General features: G+C 54.2%; 1 protein-coding gene across 1 annotated transcript in view; it reads right to left on the bottom strand.

Moving 5' to 3' along the window:
- Positions 1-1,790: 1,790 nt before the first annotated feature.
- The window catches only part of meigo (Solute carrier family 35 member B1 homolog meigo), an 82,818-nt gene continuing 69,021 nt past the window's right edge, over positions 1,791-15,587 (bottom strand). The window contains exons 2-8 of the mRNA XM_037221425.1: positions 15,081-15,184; positions 14,478-14,608; positions 13,037-13,222; positions 9,778-9,904; positions 9,437-9,543; positions 7,746-7,899; positions 1,791-3,413 (exon numbers count right to left, since the gene is read on the bottom strand). Coding sequence (XP_037077320.1) covers positions 3,331-3,413; positions 7,746-7,899; positions 9,437-9,543; positions 9,778-9,904; positions 13,037-13,222; positions 14,478-14,608; positions 15,081-15,184 — 892 coding nt within the window. The 3' untranslated portion in view covers positions 1,791-3,330. The remainder of the gene's footprint in view (positions 3,414-7,745; positions 7,900-9,436; positions 9,544-9,777; positions 9,905-13,036; positions 13,223-14,477; positions 14,609-15,080; positions 15,185-15,587) is intronic.

Genomic DNA, 15,587 nt, shown 5'->3' with positions numbered 1-15,587 from the left:
CGGACCGTTCCTCACCGGCTGAGACGGCGGACGGTGGGGGACGCCCACAGAAACAGGGCGACGCGCGCCGCCGAGATCGACACCAAGGGCAATTGGCAGGCACAGCCTTTCCTCTTAATTGGAAGGACGACCACGGGGAGGTTTCCCGGCATAGGATGGCATCATCATCGCCTCGGGTTGCTCCGGAGCGGTCTCAACGCACCATTCTATACCCGGGAAACACCAGCCTTCTGTCCGTGGAGTATCTGATAACTACGTTTCAGTGGCACACACCATGTCAAGCTTTTGCCCCCGAAGAAAAGGAAGTACTGAGTCTACCTTGAGTACCACTGACCGTCCATTCGAGCGACCAATGCCCAGTTTATGTGACGGATCACTAGAGTTGGCAGATGACCGCTGTTGGAAAGATGACGAGTCTGTGAAGAGCGAGCCGGGTCGGTCGTGCAAGGCAGCGTGGAGCATGGCCTATTGGTGCCGAAGCCGATGCATTCAGTGCCGTGGAATCGGTGCTTGTTGGCTTAGACATGTTTTGAGGTTCGAAGGTGTTCGTTGGCTACGTATCGGTTGTTGCCGTGCACTAACCGGAATCGGTTTGTCCTAGTCACGCTCCTCTTTAAGTCTTCGTAGCTGTTCGGTAGCGTGCGCACAAACTGTCCGAAATGAGTGTCTTTCCCCATCGTGTCGGTTATGGGACGTTAAAGTCAGACACTCGCCACGGCCTAAAACTTACACGTTCGACCACACGGCGGACAGACGATAGGTCATACTGATCACATGAGGCATGCGGGCGCTGTAAATTGACACTCATTAGCGCTCATCGTGCTCATAATGAGCAAACACGTGGGTCGGGGAGGGGGCCAACAGGAATGTCGGGTTTCCCACTGCACTCACAGAAGCTCGAAACGTTACAACTTGAAGTCTTACTTTAAACACAATATCGACAAGCACTGAATGTGGTCAGAAGACTATCTTGACGATCATTGAAAGGGAATGAAGGCCATACAAGGAAGGAAGGTAGAAAGGAAAGGAAGGGAAGAAGATCAGTTTCCCTGGGCCGAAAGGCCGGAAACCAACAGAAACCAAAGATGTCTCATGCCTTTTGCTGCGCTCCTGCTAAACTAGAACGGATCCTGGTATCATGCGGGATCACAATGATCCGTGTTGCCGATAAAGTGATGTGTCCAAATTAGAACCGTGCCTGTCGCGGCTCGTCCCCCATCTAGCCGCATCCACGGGTGGGCATAACGCGCTGTCGCACCCCCCCCCCCCCCCACCCCCGAGTCCGGCGGGGCCGTATACACATCCAACTTCCAGACATCCGCTCCCGCCTGCCGGGATTTTCAGAGTTGAAAATAGCGCGCTCGAGACTTTGAATTCTCTCTTGTGTACGTAACTCAAGCGTTGCCCATGCTCATGACGACACGGGAGGGTAAAACTAGGGGTAGAGGCCTCCTCATAGGATTTCGCTGCTCCCCAAGTCGTTCAGCCTAGTTGGCGTGGAGAGCTAAGCATCCAAATTCCTCCCCGTTGTTCCCCGATCCAACCCCAGCAGTTGTCATGTATCAGGTATCACGAGACAGGAAATTGAACTGTTTGTGTCGCCTGTCACGTGATGAAAGTAACAGATCACCTGTTAGCTCAGGCCTCCGAAGTAAGTGCAGATACTAAATGTTAAAAAGCGGCCACCCTCCAACGGTAAGACGCCATGCACCGGGCGCTTCTACAAGACCAAACGACACTGACAAGCTCACAAACGACCATACTGTTCACGGCTGTTCGCAAACACCGAGTGAAAAGGTGGAAACATATATTAGAGAAATAGCGCGCGTAACACAATTTGTTCGAACCAACATTCCCATGCCAAGTCATAGCCGTACAAAATACAACACAAAGTAACGCCCAAACCCGCATTTCGGCAGTCCGCAAACACCGCAACTAATGTGCCTACACCAACGAAAACAATGTCAGATCTTTGGGGAAAACGCCTTCTCCGACTTCGGGTCGCTTCCACAATTGTCCCAGCCACTGGTGATGCCACCCAACGGCTGAAGATTCGGGAGGGGCGGGGGAGGGAGGGGGAGCGGTGCAGTGTTGGCGTTTGAGATCCATTCTGACCATGCGACGCCGTGACCTTTGAGTTGAATTTAAACACCAATGAATGTCGCGTCGCTTCTCCTCCCTCCAGTGGCGCCACCTCCCGTCGTGGCGCAGGGCGTATCTTAGTACTAACGTTGCGACAACTCGCGTTCACAATGGGAAGTAGCCTCTGGATGCTAACAGCTGATAGTGGAGTATCAAGAGCAGCTGGGTTTGTAATGCGCGCCTCCAATATCGTTAAGTTGACCAGTTTACGGCACCTTAAGGATACTGAACGCGCTAAATTTTGCTGCATGCCAGCAACATCGCAATAGCAATAAAGATGAGCCTAAATCAGCCAAATAAAGCGTTCATTGAGAAGCTCCTTAGACAAAGATCATGGCGAAAAAAGACGAGCCCGATGCTAAAAGCCGCATCCCACAATAACAATTTGTAGCCATTTGCACAGCGTAGCCCGTCTACGGTATGGACATCAAACATCCAGCATCACTGGACACCGCGTCAGACGACGCCCCTCCAGACTCTGGGGATTACTGCACACCCAACACCTGCCATCGCTGGCAACCACCACGTCACAAACCGCGCAGCACCGCTGGAGCACAACGGAGTGCTACACACACGCCATCACAGAGCTTTTTAGCATGTAAAACATTCAAACAACGGTCACCGTAACCCTTGCAGGATTGCGGTGACCATGTCCAGCTGCGGGGTCGCGCCACTTCAGACTGCGACGATCCAAAGCGGCATCAGGGTCTCACGGAGAGAGCAGGCTCGTGGTAACATCACCACCCGGCCGCGGTCGGAGGCCGTGGTAAATCTGACTGCGCCCTCGGGGTCTCGGGGGCCGTCCGGCAGCGCCGGACGTGGTGAAAGAGGGATGGGGGTGCGTGGGGGTGACTTGGCGGCCGACGCTGCCGCGGCGTCCCGCGAACACTGCAGCCCACGAATTATCCAGCATAACCCGTCACCTAACCGGGAACCAGTTCCCCCCACCTAAAGAAGCTATAGAGTGCAGTGGTTTATTCGACACTCGTCCCATTACCTCCAAACAGCAAACACGGCCGCGGCCGACCGCGGTCGCACGCAGCACACCGTAGCGGCACTCGAAGCCGTCAGAACATCGGTCACCAGCGGCGGCCTCTCGAGCAGCGGTGACTGCGGGGCGGCGGCGCGCACGAGCTACGGGACGGGGACGGGGCCGGGCCGCCGGCCGCCGGTCGTCGAGGCGCAGCGTCAATGCAGCTGCCGGGCCTTGTGACCGTTGGCAGCGACGGCGGAGGGCGGCGCCTTCCCGGCCACGCTGTCCAGGACAAGACCTGTCGACAGGCACATCACAGTGTTGGAGCATCAGCAACAGACGGCCGGAAGTGCCACGGGCAGGTGTCTTGCATGTGCATGCCGCTCCCTGCATGTCCGAGGGGCACACGGATCTGCTACGTAAACCCTCGACCGCTGAAGCGCTGATTTGACGTCAGCAAGTAGCTACGATGCATTATCCAATCGCCCACGCATGGCGCCTTTCGATGCATCAATGCTGGCAGGCTAGCCGCGGTCGCAGACATCCCGCAGCAGGGCGTGGTAATGCGCGTGTGACCTTTGGATGGCGTGGGCTGACAGCGCCGCGCCATCCATGACCTGCGTCAGCCCACTGGTGGGCACCCAAGCACCCACTGGCAGGCTCTGGGCCAGAAACAGGCGCAGTTCCTACAGAGGTGGGCGGACACACCGGCAGCTCCAGACCAGTGCAGTCCATCAGACAATACTCGCTCGACAGCCACAAATGCGAGCCAAATGGATATTGGAGGGAGCGCGACGGAAGCCAGACGCCAATGAGGCAGCACGGCGGCAGAGTACAAATGTAGCCGCATTTCACACGTGGGGTGTGGCCGGGTAGAACGAGCCAATATCAGCCAGATAAGAATGACTGGCACCTGATCAATAGCTACACCTTACCCCACCCTTATTCGATCAGGTCGCCTTAAACCTGGAACCAATGCATCCAGTTTGAAACAAGCCAAGCCAACTCCAGTAAAACGGCAATACTATTGGGCATAGTACCATTTCATGTCCACAGTAGTCCACTCACGTTCGGTCGCCAGGTAAAACCGACAGATTTTCAATACAACTACAAATAATTGCGGTGTGGTTATCCGGCTTTAAAGGAGTGTTTAGCGCTCGACAAAATTCAAGCGCATTTGGCGCGATGATATGTGGCTCTACCGATAGTGTAACTGCACAGGATCATTATTCAGATCATCACCGTAGTGTTACGAGCATACATATATACGTTGACGTACATACACGCTTTGTCTTAATGCATGCAAGCTTTAGCATAATGAGCGATTCATTCACAAATTGCCAATGCGGGCAAGCATGAAGGCAAGGTGGGAACAGGTTGAGTAGCTACACCGCGATTAAGAAGCTACCATGCGGTGCTTGACCAAGCGGTTCCTGGACGAACACAAAGCTAAACGGCTATATTGTGGTAATCTTCGGAGCTAATACGAGCTCGTCTTTTGTACACGACTGTCGCACGCCTTTTTGGCCTAGGCTACAGCGACAATATGATGTGAAGATACAATATCGAATATGAGGGGCGCTGAATGAAAACAACCAACAGCACCTCCAACAGATAATACGACAGCATGCACAGGCCAATCTACAAGCGATTAACAATGCCTACGAGTTTCTCTGGTACCCGGTCGCCATCACGGACCGCGTGCGGGTGTCAGGGCTTCATTCCAGACACATGTCTGCACGGCCCCCACGTCCTAGCCGCAGATCTGTTTGATCTTCACAATCCAAGGCAGAAGCGCGCCCAGCTGCTTGAATGTTTCACTTTCAGGGTGCGTCGACAACTGAGGCTCTTTTAGGCCATGGCAGAACCGACCGCGACTACATAAAAACGTAGTCCTTAAAGCAAGTAAAGGGAAGGTTCTCGGTGTGTGTAGAGTGCGATATCATACAATCCTATACCCCTGGTGGGATTTGCTCCGACGACGAAAACAGCTCAATACCACATGATCGGAAAAGAAAATCTAGACCCTGAGTCATCAACGCCTTAGGGCATAAGGAGCTCATTTATAAAACGCCTTCCATCTTCATGCCACAGTCGAGTTGCCGGACTGAATGACACTGACCTCACTCACAAAGTATTCCCCAATCGGTGAGCCCTGGCCACGAAAGCGGGACAGTCCACGCCAAATGGCCGACGCGGTACTGAAGATTGTCGGATGCCGCCAGAAGCACGCGGCACGGCCGACATTAGACGAGCCTCGTGCTCTAGCCCAGCAGTCTGGCGGGCAGGGTGCTGCACCCGGTACCTCGTCCGCACGGACAGTCGCGGTTGAAACCACGCGGGGACCCCGCGTCGATCCGAGCCATGTTGCCCACGTGACTACCCACGCTCAGCTCGGCATAGCCCAGCTGCGCATCGGCTGAAATCCCTCCCCATGAGAGGATCATTTGCTCAGGGGTTTGTAACCCGTGTACAAACGGGGTTTGTAGCCCGTGTCACACAGGCCGTGTCCAGATTCTGGCATGTCACCACCTGATGCAGGGCTTCGTGTGCCTGTTTCCCCTATCTCGGCATCCACAACGTTGTGCTGTGTCTGCCGCTCCTGACCCATATGTCTTGTCCCTCAGCTGGCATGCGCTATCTCCGCCCCAGCTAACGCGCCTCTCCCCGCCGCCCCTGACCCATGTGTCTTCTGTCACTTAGCTAGCATGCGCTATCTCCGCCCCAGCTAACGCGCCTCTCCCCGCCGCTCCTGACCCATGTTTTCTGTCCCTCAGCTAGCATGCACTATCTCCGCCCCAGCCAACGCGCCTCTCCCCGCCGCTCCTGACCCATGTTTTCTGTTCCTTAGCTAGCATGCACTATCTCCGCCCCAGCCAACGCGCCTGCCCTTCCCCGTCGCTGGTCCACAGTTTCAGACTACCATCGATCGCCCGTGTAAACAGGGTGTACATGGCGGACTTTACGCCGTTCGGCACTTCGAAACAAAGCAAAATACTGGATGACGTTCCCATGACGAACGTTACGTCTTCTATGTAACAACGTGTAGGGATAGTGTACTGCACTGCGCTTAAGTCATCAAACGGCATCATCTCCAACGATGCCATTACAGTACTTCATATGAGCCAGAAAGGCCTTGAGCTGTTTGATTTTTTTAGCATTTTGAGTTTTGATGCTGCTGATGCTGACCGTCGGCATACCAAAAGGCGCTGATCACACGACCATGCATCCTCCCGGCAACTTCACTCGTTTCTCTCACATAAAATTAACCACTACTATGGCATGCTTTAACGCTTATGTTGCCAGGGCAACGACCCATAGAAGTTTTGGCTGGACCACGTCAGTTTAGAATGTAGTTAAACACAGCATTCGCTGGTGATACGCCTTAACATCATCGTGCTTGTGCCTGGCTTACTCCTATACAGCGCTATCGCCACTGGATCCCAAATGGCATTCCGACTTCGGTATACGTCACCGCCCTAAGCTGACCGTTACGTTCAGTTTTTAATAACATGCCCGCAAATTACGAAATGCACTGCTTGTCCTCAGGTGTAGGCTTGACAGCGCCGCTCCTTTATCAAAGGTCGTCACATTTACGCCGGAAGGCTGTCGTTCAAAACTGCATAACGCGTCAACAGACTTTTTCTCACTATCACTATTCTGCCAGGAAACAGCGGGGCATGCATCCGTTCCCCCTTCCGGCAATTCTACGCTGGCGCGCACCACCACCATGTAGACATCACATAAGCAGACCACATTTTGTGTTCTTCTGCCGAACGGCTGAAGACAAATACAACTCGACTACAGATAAAACGGAACAGCTTAATCGAACCCAAGATAACAACAGTTCATCCAACTAATCGCGGTTGGATATCCCCCACCTTCTTATACTTGGCGCATGTCTTATGAAAGGGAGTTACGTATTCTCACTGCACAAGGAACAGCTTGGCACAAGTTCCCTGGTCGGCATTTTTTGCCCCTAGGTACAGCACGTATGACAATGGGACACAATAACGAAACGGTCACGTTCGCTCTCGTTTTACGGGTGCCGCAACGCTACGGCTTATGCAACTGCTTGCGTACCATGACTAAAATTTACGTAATATCTTCCGTGGTCACACCACCCCGGTCCCTTGGTTCCCAAGACATGTTAGGTCGGCTAATCATCGGCTGCAATGGTCACGACTGGGGCAAGGAAATTCACAAAAAAAACAGCCGGCTGCCGAGGTCACTGCTTTGCGGCAGGAGACGGAGGCCACACGACGGGGTCGGAAAGGGGGCATGGGCCTGAGGAACTGTCCCGACGGGTCACTGACTTGTGACACATGTCAAAGATGCGATTGGGGGTGAAGACCCTAACGGAGACCACCGACCTACGACATGGCGTCAATGATGCGTGACAGGAGTCAATAAGCCAACTCTTCCACGCATCACTCACGTCAGGCCATGCGTGGCACACGTGACGTTTGTCGTCACCACGCATGCCGGGAATCTCTCTTCCTGACAAGTCATATTTTTATGACGGGGCCAAAGACGCACGGTGGCAGGCCGTCGACCTGTGACGGGCGTCAACATGCTGGTGATAGCCGCCATCGGCCTTGTGTCGGACCTCAGACAGGGGGCCACTGACCTGCGAACACAGCCGTGGCGCCCAGCCACTGACGCGAGCTGAGCGAGTTGCCGAACAAAAACACGGAGCCGAGCACGGTGAAGAACTTGCGGGTGGTGGTGATGATCGAGCAGGGCAGCGGGCCAAATTCGCTGATCGTCATGAAGATAAAATACTGCGAGAGCGGAGAGCGATGTCAGACGACGGAGCGGCCTCTCGGTCGCCGGTGATCGCCACCCGACCGGCAAGGCCAGTAGCGGCACAGACATCCTGTGAGAAACATCACAGCCAACCGCCAGCAAGTGCTCCAGGCACGACTGACGCAAATACATCGCAAAAATAGATACACAGAGCCCTGAGACCCAGAAACGGAAAGAGACAAGGGCGCGGCAGCTCTTTGAGCCATAATAGATGGCGTGATAGCTCCTTGAGCCGCAACGGCTGGTATGACAGCTCCTTGAGCCATAACAGCTCCCGCTGCGATAAAACCGTTCAAGCGGTGCTGGTGCTTTGACGCTGAAAGGTGTCATTCCAAATTCAAAGAGGCAGCACACCATTAGTGTGCGAATCCACTGTACCCAAGAATACAAAAGCACCGCTATTTGTCACATCTGATTCGGCACGCGGCATCATGCGCAAGAATGGGAGATTGCGGGGTTTACACAGATATTACAGAGGGCTGTTATAGCGGCGAATGGCTTCAGGGCCCTGGATTTGGGCCCGTCTTAAACCTGTCAATCAGCGAACAAGCCAGCCACACGGAGCTGGCCGACGACCGGCCTGTACTGGAATGGATCCCGCAGACATTCGCACGCAGGCAGTGATATTGTTGGCCTCATAGCTACTTGGATAACCACACTTGTTAGGGGGTCCAGCGCCGCTCATCCCATCCAAGGTCATTTGGCCTTGCGATCTCTTACGCGGCTCGACGCAGGGGGACGGAAGGCGAAAACTTTGGCCAGTAATCATATCTCAACCCAGTGGAGACTTGGAGAGCGGTTGCTGGGAGGGCGCTCTCCAGCACTTGACAATCCCCACCAACTTTTTGAATAATAATACACCATCCAACCCAGTGATGCGTGCAGCTTTAGCCAGCCTTTTCAGACTCCAAAATGCATGGTCGGGCTCATAGACATACGCTTATTTCATGCACTGGGTGACCAACGTGGACTTAATAGCGTGGTACGCAGTGATAACCAACCCCGGGCGAAAGCATGTGGTACATCATGTGGCACATCATGTGGCCGGGCAGCATCCGCTCATGACCACTTGCGAGCACCGGACACCACAAAGACGAGCTTCCGTCTCGTTACGGACACCACGTCAGCGGTTCGGTCACTGGAAGCCAGAGAACTGAGAGGAGGCAAGGCCATTCTACCCCAGGGTTGGGCGGTGGTAGGCGCTCGTCGGCGGACCGTTGGACGCGCTGGTCCGTCCAGTGGCGCACCGCTGGGCGGTGGCAGCGTGTCTCGAGTCGGTTGGGCAGTGGTCCCTCGCCCCATGGCGGACCGTTCGACAGACCGGCCGGCCGGCGCTCGGTCTCCAGTGGGGCCGCTGGGCTGCGGCGTCCCATCTGGGGGCCTCTACCAGCGTGCTGCGTCTACGGCGCACTGCTGGCCGGCGGCTCTACGCACTGCTAGCCGGCGACTCTACGCCTAGAGGTGAGCTGGATGACGCGGACTGCGCCAGGTGGCCGCCGCCCGCCAGCTCACCTGGCCCAGGGCCGAGGCTATGGAGAAGCTGACCAGCTCGCCGGCTACGTGCGGGTGGCGCTGCACGAAGCCGATGAAGCCGAACAGCTCACCCGTCACGACTAGGGCTGAAAGCGAGCCAGCCGTGAGTGGAGACAGCTCTTCGCCGGGACACCGGTGACTGCGCGCGGCAGCAACACATGGTAACGGTGACTGGGAGCGCAGCGACGACGGCGGCGGTAACCGGAGACGGCATCGACAGGAGACCACAGTGACAGAGAAAATACCGAGGGGAACATCTCGCAGCGTGATAACAAGCAGGATAGACTGCTATACCATCGGACCTGCCGTCTCCGACCTACCGACGCTGAGGTACATCACGCCCCAGAGATTCATGTGGTACATCATGTGACCAGAGCTGCTCTTGTACTCCGTCTTCATCCGCTCCTGAAGCGCACCGGTCAGCCCGTCCATCGCCAGCGACAGCAGCTGGGTACAGACAGTCTGCTGTTAGCGATAGCAGCTGGGCACAGACAGTCTGCCGTTAGCGACAGGTACAGACAGTCTGCCGTTAACGACAGGTACAGACAGTCTGCCGTTAACGACCGCAGCTGGGTACAGAAAGTCCGTCGTCAGCGACAGCAGCTGGGTACGGAGAGTCTGCCGTTATCGACAGGTACAGACGGTCCGTCATCAGCGACAGCAGCTGAGTACAGACAGTCTGCCGTTAGCGACGGGTACAGACAGTCCGCCGTTAGCGACAGCAGCTGGGTGCAGACAGTCTGCCGTTAGCGACAGGTACAGACGGTCCGTCGTCAGCGACAGCAGCTGGGTACAGACAGCCTGCCGTTAGCGACAGGTACAGATAGTCTGCCGTTAGCGACAGCAGCTGGGTGCAGACAGTCTGCCGTTAGCGACAGGTACAGACGGTCCGTCGTCAGCGACAGCAGCTGGGTACAGACAGTCTGCCGTTAGCGACAGCAGCTGGGTACAGACAAACTGCCGTGAACGACAGGTACACACAGTCCGCCACCAGCGACGGCAGCTGGGTACAGACAGTCAGCCGTCAGCGACAGCAGCTGGGTGCAGACAATCTGCCGTCAGCGACAGGTACAGACAGCCCGCCGTCTGGTGGATATAGACAGTCTGTCGCCAGCGACAGCAGCTGGGCACAGACAGTCTGCCAAGAACGACAGGTACACACAGTCCGCCGCTAACGACGGCAGCTGGGTACAGTCTCTCTGCCGCCAGCGATAGCAGCTGGGTGCAGATAGTTCGCCGTCAGCGACAGCAGAGGGCATAGGCAGTCTGCCGCCAGCGACAGTAACTGGGTACAGACAGTCTGCCGTTAGCGACAGGTACAGACAGCCCGTCGTCCGCGACAGGTACAGCCTGCTGTCAGCGACAGCAGCTGGGTACACACAGTCTGCCGTCAGTGACAGCAGCTGGGTACAGACAGTCTGCTGTCAGCGACAGCAACTGGGTACAGACAGCCTGCCCTCGACGACAGCAACTGGGCACAGACCCTCCGCCGTCAGCGACAGCAGCTGGGTAGACAGTCTGCCCTTGGCGACAGCAGCTGCGCACAGACAGCCTGCCATCAGCGACAGGAGCTAGGTACAGACAGTCTGCCGTCGCGACATCAACCGGGTACAACTGGGTACAGGCAGTCGGCCCTCAGCGACAACAGCCGGCTGCAGACAGTCTGCCGACGGCGGGAACAGCTAGACAGTTATGTCATCGAGATGGTCATGCACCGGCACCGTACCAACGACGGTAGCTGGACACATCATTATCAACAGCACAATGCCAACAGCGGCTGGAGAAACAGCGCCCGTTAGCTGAAGCCCCGTCATCATAACAAATCCGCACATAAATCCGGCAACCACGGCAACCGGGTATTATACTTTTTACAGACGTCAGCCAGCTTGGCCACTGCACATGCAGCTGGCTGTGCACGGAAGCACTGCACGACTTACGTGTTTATGTAACGGAGGCGGGAGTGGCTACAGAAAATCACTACATATGTGTAGCGGTTAGTTCACAGCAGACACCCTAGACACAGGCATGGTTTTTTTAAACAGAGAACGTGATACTCGTCGTCGCGCCCCTTTCCTGGGGTGCCAGCGACTGCATAGGCCGTATTCACGCTCCGGGTCATGGCGCAACCGGGATTCGAACCCGCGCCCCCACGTGGAAGTCCGACACACTACCCACTTGGCCGCCACGACCCCGCAAGTGATGGTATCTACAAATATGCAAGTCGGTCCTGTCTTCCACAGATAAAAGCAAATTTTCATTTCTAAGCCAATCCGACAGGGCGCAATATGACGAAAATACGTGACACAGTGCAATACAGGCAATATGCTTACGCAGCATCCAACATACGCTGACATAAACTGGATTTACCAAAAAGCTGCTGGAAATAATATTTCGCCCGTAAGACATTCTTCCACGTTGCCCAGGGCACATGATGACGCACTGAGGCCATCCATGTTCGGTCGTCGCTCGTTATCTCAGAGTAATCGAAAACACTAGCGTGTGCACGCAGCTAAAACCAACATCGCCAGTACAACGCGTCAGGTTGGATGTACCATCCGCGGCAGCTCTTACCGTAGCCCGCGTAGCCCCAGCACGACACCCAGCCTCACGTACAATAAGGCTCTGCCGGCGTCGCCAGCTGACCAGCAAAATGACAGCCTGAGAGACTCGACATAGGCAAACCAGCGCGGGGGAAAAATGAGCCAACGTGCTTTAAAAAAACAAACAAAAAACGCCGAGGTGACTCGCCCGAGACGATCATACCTGAAACATTCTCGGTACGAAATATACTCTCACCTGCTACCTTTAAGCTCACGAGTTGCCGGGTTTATGCATAGACAGGGCCGTAAAAGTGATTGCGTCTCTTCGTGTTACGATTTGAATAGCTCGATTCATACATTCATACAACCATACTGGGATGACCCGCGGCCAGTGGCAGCGAATTCGCCGGAGGCCGGGTGACGTCAGAGGGCAGGACGGGCCGTATCGGGCACTGCGGTACGTTAAGCTCTCTTCACAAAGTCCTGTTGTTGACCCAGAATTTCACGATCGGGTAGTGGGATTGCGACCAAAGCAACAAGCACTGCCTGGCACGGGCGCTGCTCCAAGAGATAAATGCAATAAAAACGCTCGCAAAGTACTGAAGCGAAATGAATTCACTGAAGGCCAGGTGACGTCAGAGAGTGGGACGAGCCTTACCGAGCACTGCGGTAAGTTGAGCTCTCCCCACAAAATCCTGCCGTTGACCCCGAATTTCACGATCGGGTGGTGGGATAAGAGCCAAAACAACAAGCACCGTCTGGCATGGGCGCTGGCCCCAGATATAAATCCGATGAAAACGTTGAGGGCAAACTAAAAAAGAAGTTGTAACATTCCCGTCAACTGAGCATCAAACCCATTGGCATCTAAGCGTCTCGAGTACATCGCAGCGTGAAGGATGTGGTAGCCATGGATCAAATACCAGGCCGTAACATAAAGCAACAACCCCGCGTTACAAACGGCTGACTGGTGGACGTTTCCCCAGCCACACGTTCAGCAGCACGCCCAGTTCGCCACGCGGCCGGCGGCTGACCGACTCACCAGCAGGACCTCGCCGAGGCCGGCGGCACCCGTATCCACCGTTGGCGCGGAGTCGCGGTACATGAACATGGCCACGCCCACCACGATCAGCAGCACGAACAGGTACTTGCGCAGCGGGTACTGCTTGGCGCCCAGCAGCACGCCCAGCACCATCACCGGAATCGGCTTGCACGATTTGCCCACCACCTGTGACGGCGACAGCGGCGCTGTCAGAGCCGCTCTGCCATCCAGCAGCGCCACACGAGGATGAGTCGTGTCAAGGCGTCAAACCGACTGACCCCACGCGAAATCATCCGCTGCCCATGTCTGGAAAGAAGCGGCATCTTTGCTCACAGATTTTTATGGAATGATTGAGAGGTGGTGCAGTGCAGGGCATTAGTATTACGAATGGAATAGTCTTCCGCCCATCGCCCCCACCTGGTGTGTGAGCAAGTACGCAACGTTTCGGCCGGCTAATCACCCGGCCGGCGTCGCGTCATCCATCGTTGTATACATAATAACACATCAGACGAGGACGACAGCCCAAACAACTATTTCATCCGCTTTGTTCATGTGTCGTTTTTTGTGCCAGATATTCACTTATTACAAAGCAACATTTCCGCAGAGTTTGACCTCGGCATGGACCCTACCACGATGTCCCTACCGCGCGCTGTCAATGTGGCAAAGCCTGTGACGCGAGCGTCTGGGCGCCGTGCGCCCTCGCCCCACTCTCGCTCAGCAAAGGCGGCCATATTTCCGCCGTTCTACACCTGCAATTCTGTCCTCATGCCACACAAAATAAACCCCGGAAACTTTTCAAGGGACTTGTCTCTTCACAAGGCTTGACTGTGTGTGCTCCTGGGAAATTGCACCGTATCCGCCTGTCCCTATCACAAGCCAAAGCCACGGCACGTGGCCCACACATGAAGTCTTATAATCTTATCGTGAAGGCGTGCACTTCCGCCAAAGACACGTCACCATGACTCGCTGCGCGGTGAAAGCCAGTGAACGAAGTGAATGCAAAAGCCAGGACCGGGGGTCGAGAGCGCGATAACGTGGTGCGGCGAAGCTGGCACTAGCGTAGCCGACGGCGAAACACCGCCCGGTCCGTGAGCGTGCATCGAAGATGAGACACTGGTGTCTTCTGGCATGATACTTAAAAGGAACCAGTCAGTTTTGTGATGCCAGCTGAGAGTGATGAGCGATATGCGGTACAGTGTATAGCTTAAGAGCTGGTGATTAGCGTCCGTTCTGCCGCTGCCAACGCCAGCACAGATGGCTGGATAAAAGCCATGCTGCTGTATGGCTCCCACAGTCATCAAACTACAAATCTGGCATGGTGAAGATCCAGGCTCCATTTGCTTCCATCCACAATCCAACAGCAACACATAAGCTGCACCAGAAGCTGGCATCAAGCAATGACTTGATGCATGTTATCACTCATCAAACCAGATGCACATACCTGGGTGGGGTAGTTGACCCACTGGAGTGCCTTGTTGCTGAACACCATGGCCATGAGGTACGTGAGAGAGGCAGCACCATAGTAGTATGGACTTGTGTTATCCTCTGACGTTCGTAAGACAAATCGGTTCACTGTGTGGTAGCATGACCAAATGTCAGCACCACACATGGGACAATACAGATACAGATCAGCAACACCACCAGTAAATAACACACAATGCCCAAGTTTCTGACCCCTATCAATGCCCTTACACTGACACTGGCATCAGCACATGTGATAAGCTCATGACATACATCAAAACAAGTAAGTTATAAATGTGCACAAGTGGTGTTGTAACCATACTATTTTGTCCAAAACCATCTATGAAGTTAACAGTGGTGTTCAGGACTACCTGCTTTATATCAAATGGCTACAGTAACTGATATGAGAATGATCCCTGATGCTGGCACTATGTTATCAGAGATATCACCAGAACTGTGTTTAAATCATATTAATATGGCAGCATTCATCTACATGCAATAGCACCATGCCTGTATCCCATACAAAACATCATACCCACAGCCAGTTTCAAACACTTACAGGAAACAAACCCAGGAAACTTACAAAGTGCAGCATAGATGGTGTTCACCAAGCACTGAAAGCCGACAAGGGCAAGAACATAGGTGAATTTCTCTTGGATGTCACCATACTGGTAAGTTCCTCTGGTTCTGTGGCACAAGAAAATGCACAAATATGTTAATGGCCAAGCAGAGCATCTCTGCACATCACAAGGAGCATATAGTGGAAATGGTAATCTAACAAAACAATTAGAAATAAAGTTATTATAACATAACTGATACTCAAATACCAATCACAAGAGATTGAGTAGATAGTTTATAAAAAGTGATAAAAATATAGCTTTGCCCCATGCCGAACACTAGAAGCATTTGAATTGTTAAAGCCAAAAGGCCCATCATACAGGAAATGCAAACAAGCAAATACACACACAGGACAAAACTATCCACATGATCTGTGTACTTCAGCAAGGCTCCAAGGACTTATAACTGAAAGTGGGAATAAGCTACAATATAACTGATAGCAAATACCATTGTGATAAAACTGTGACAACTG

The sequence above is a fragment of the Pollicipes pollicipes genome, unplaced genomic scaffold (genome assembly GCF_011947565.3).
Source record: "Pollicipes pollicipes isolate AB1234 unplaced genomic scaffold, Ppol_2.1 Scaffold_4740;HRSCAF=5597_pilon_pilon_pilon, whole genome shotgun sequence".
Lineage (NCBI taxonomy): Eukaryota > Metazoa > Arthropoda > Thecostraca > Pollicipedomorpha > Pollicipedidae > Pollicipes > Pollicipes pollicipes.
The sequence above is the reverse complement of the archived record's forward strand: the minus strand, read 5'-3'. Positions and strand labels throughout refer to the sequence as shown.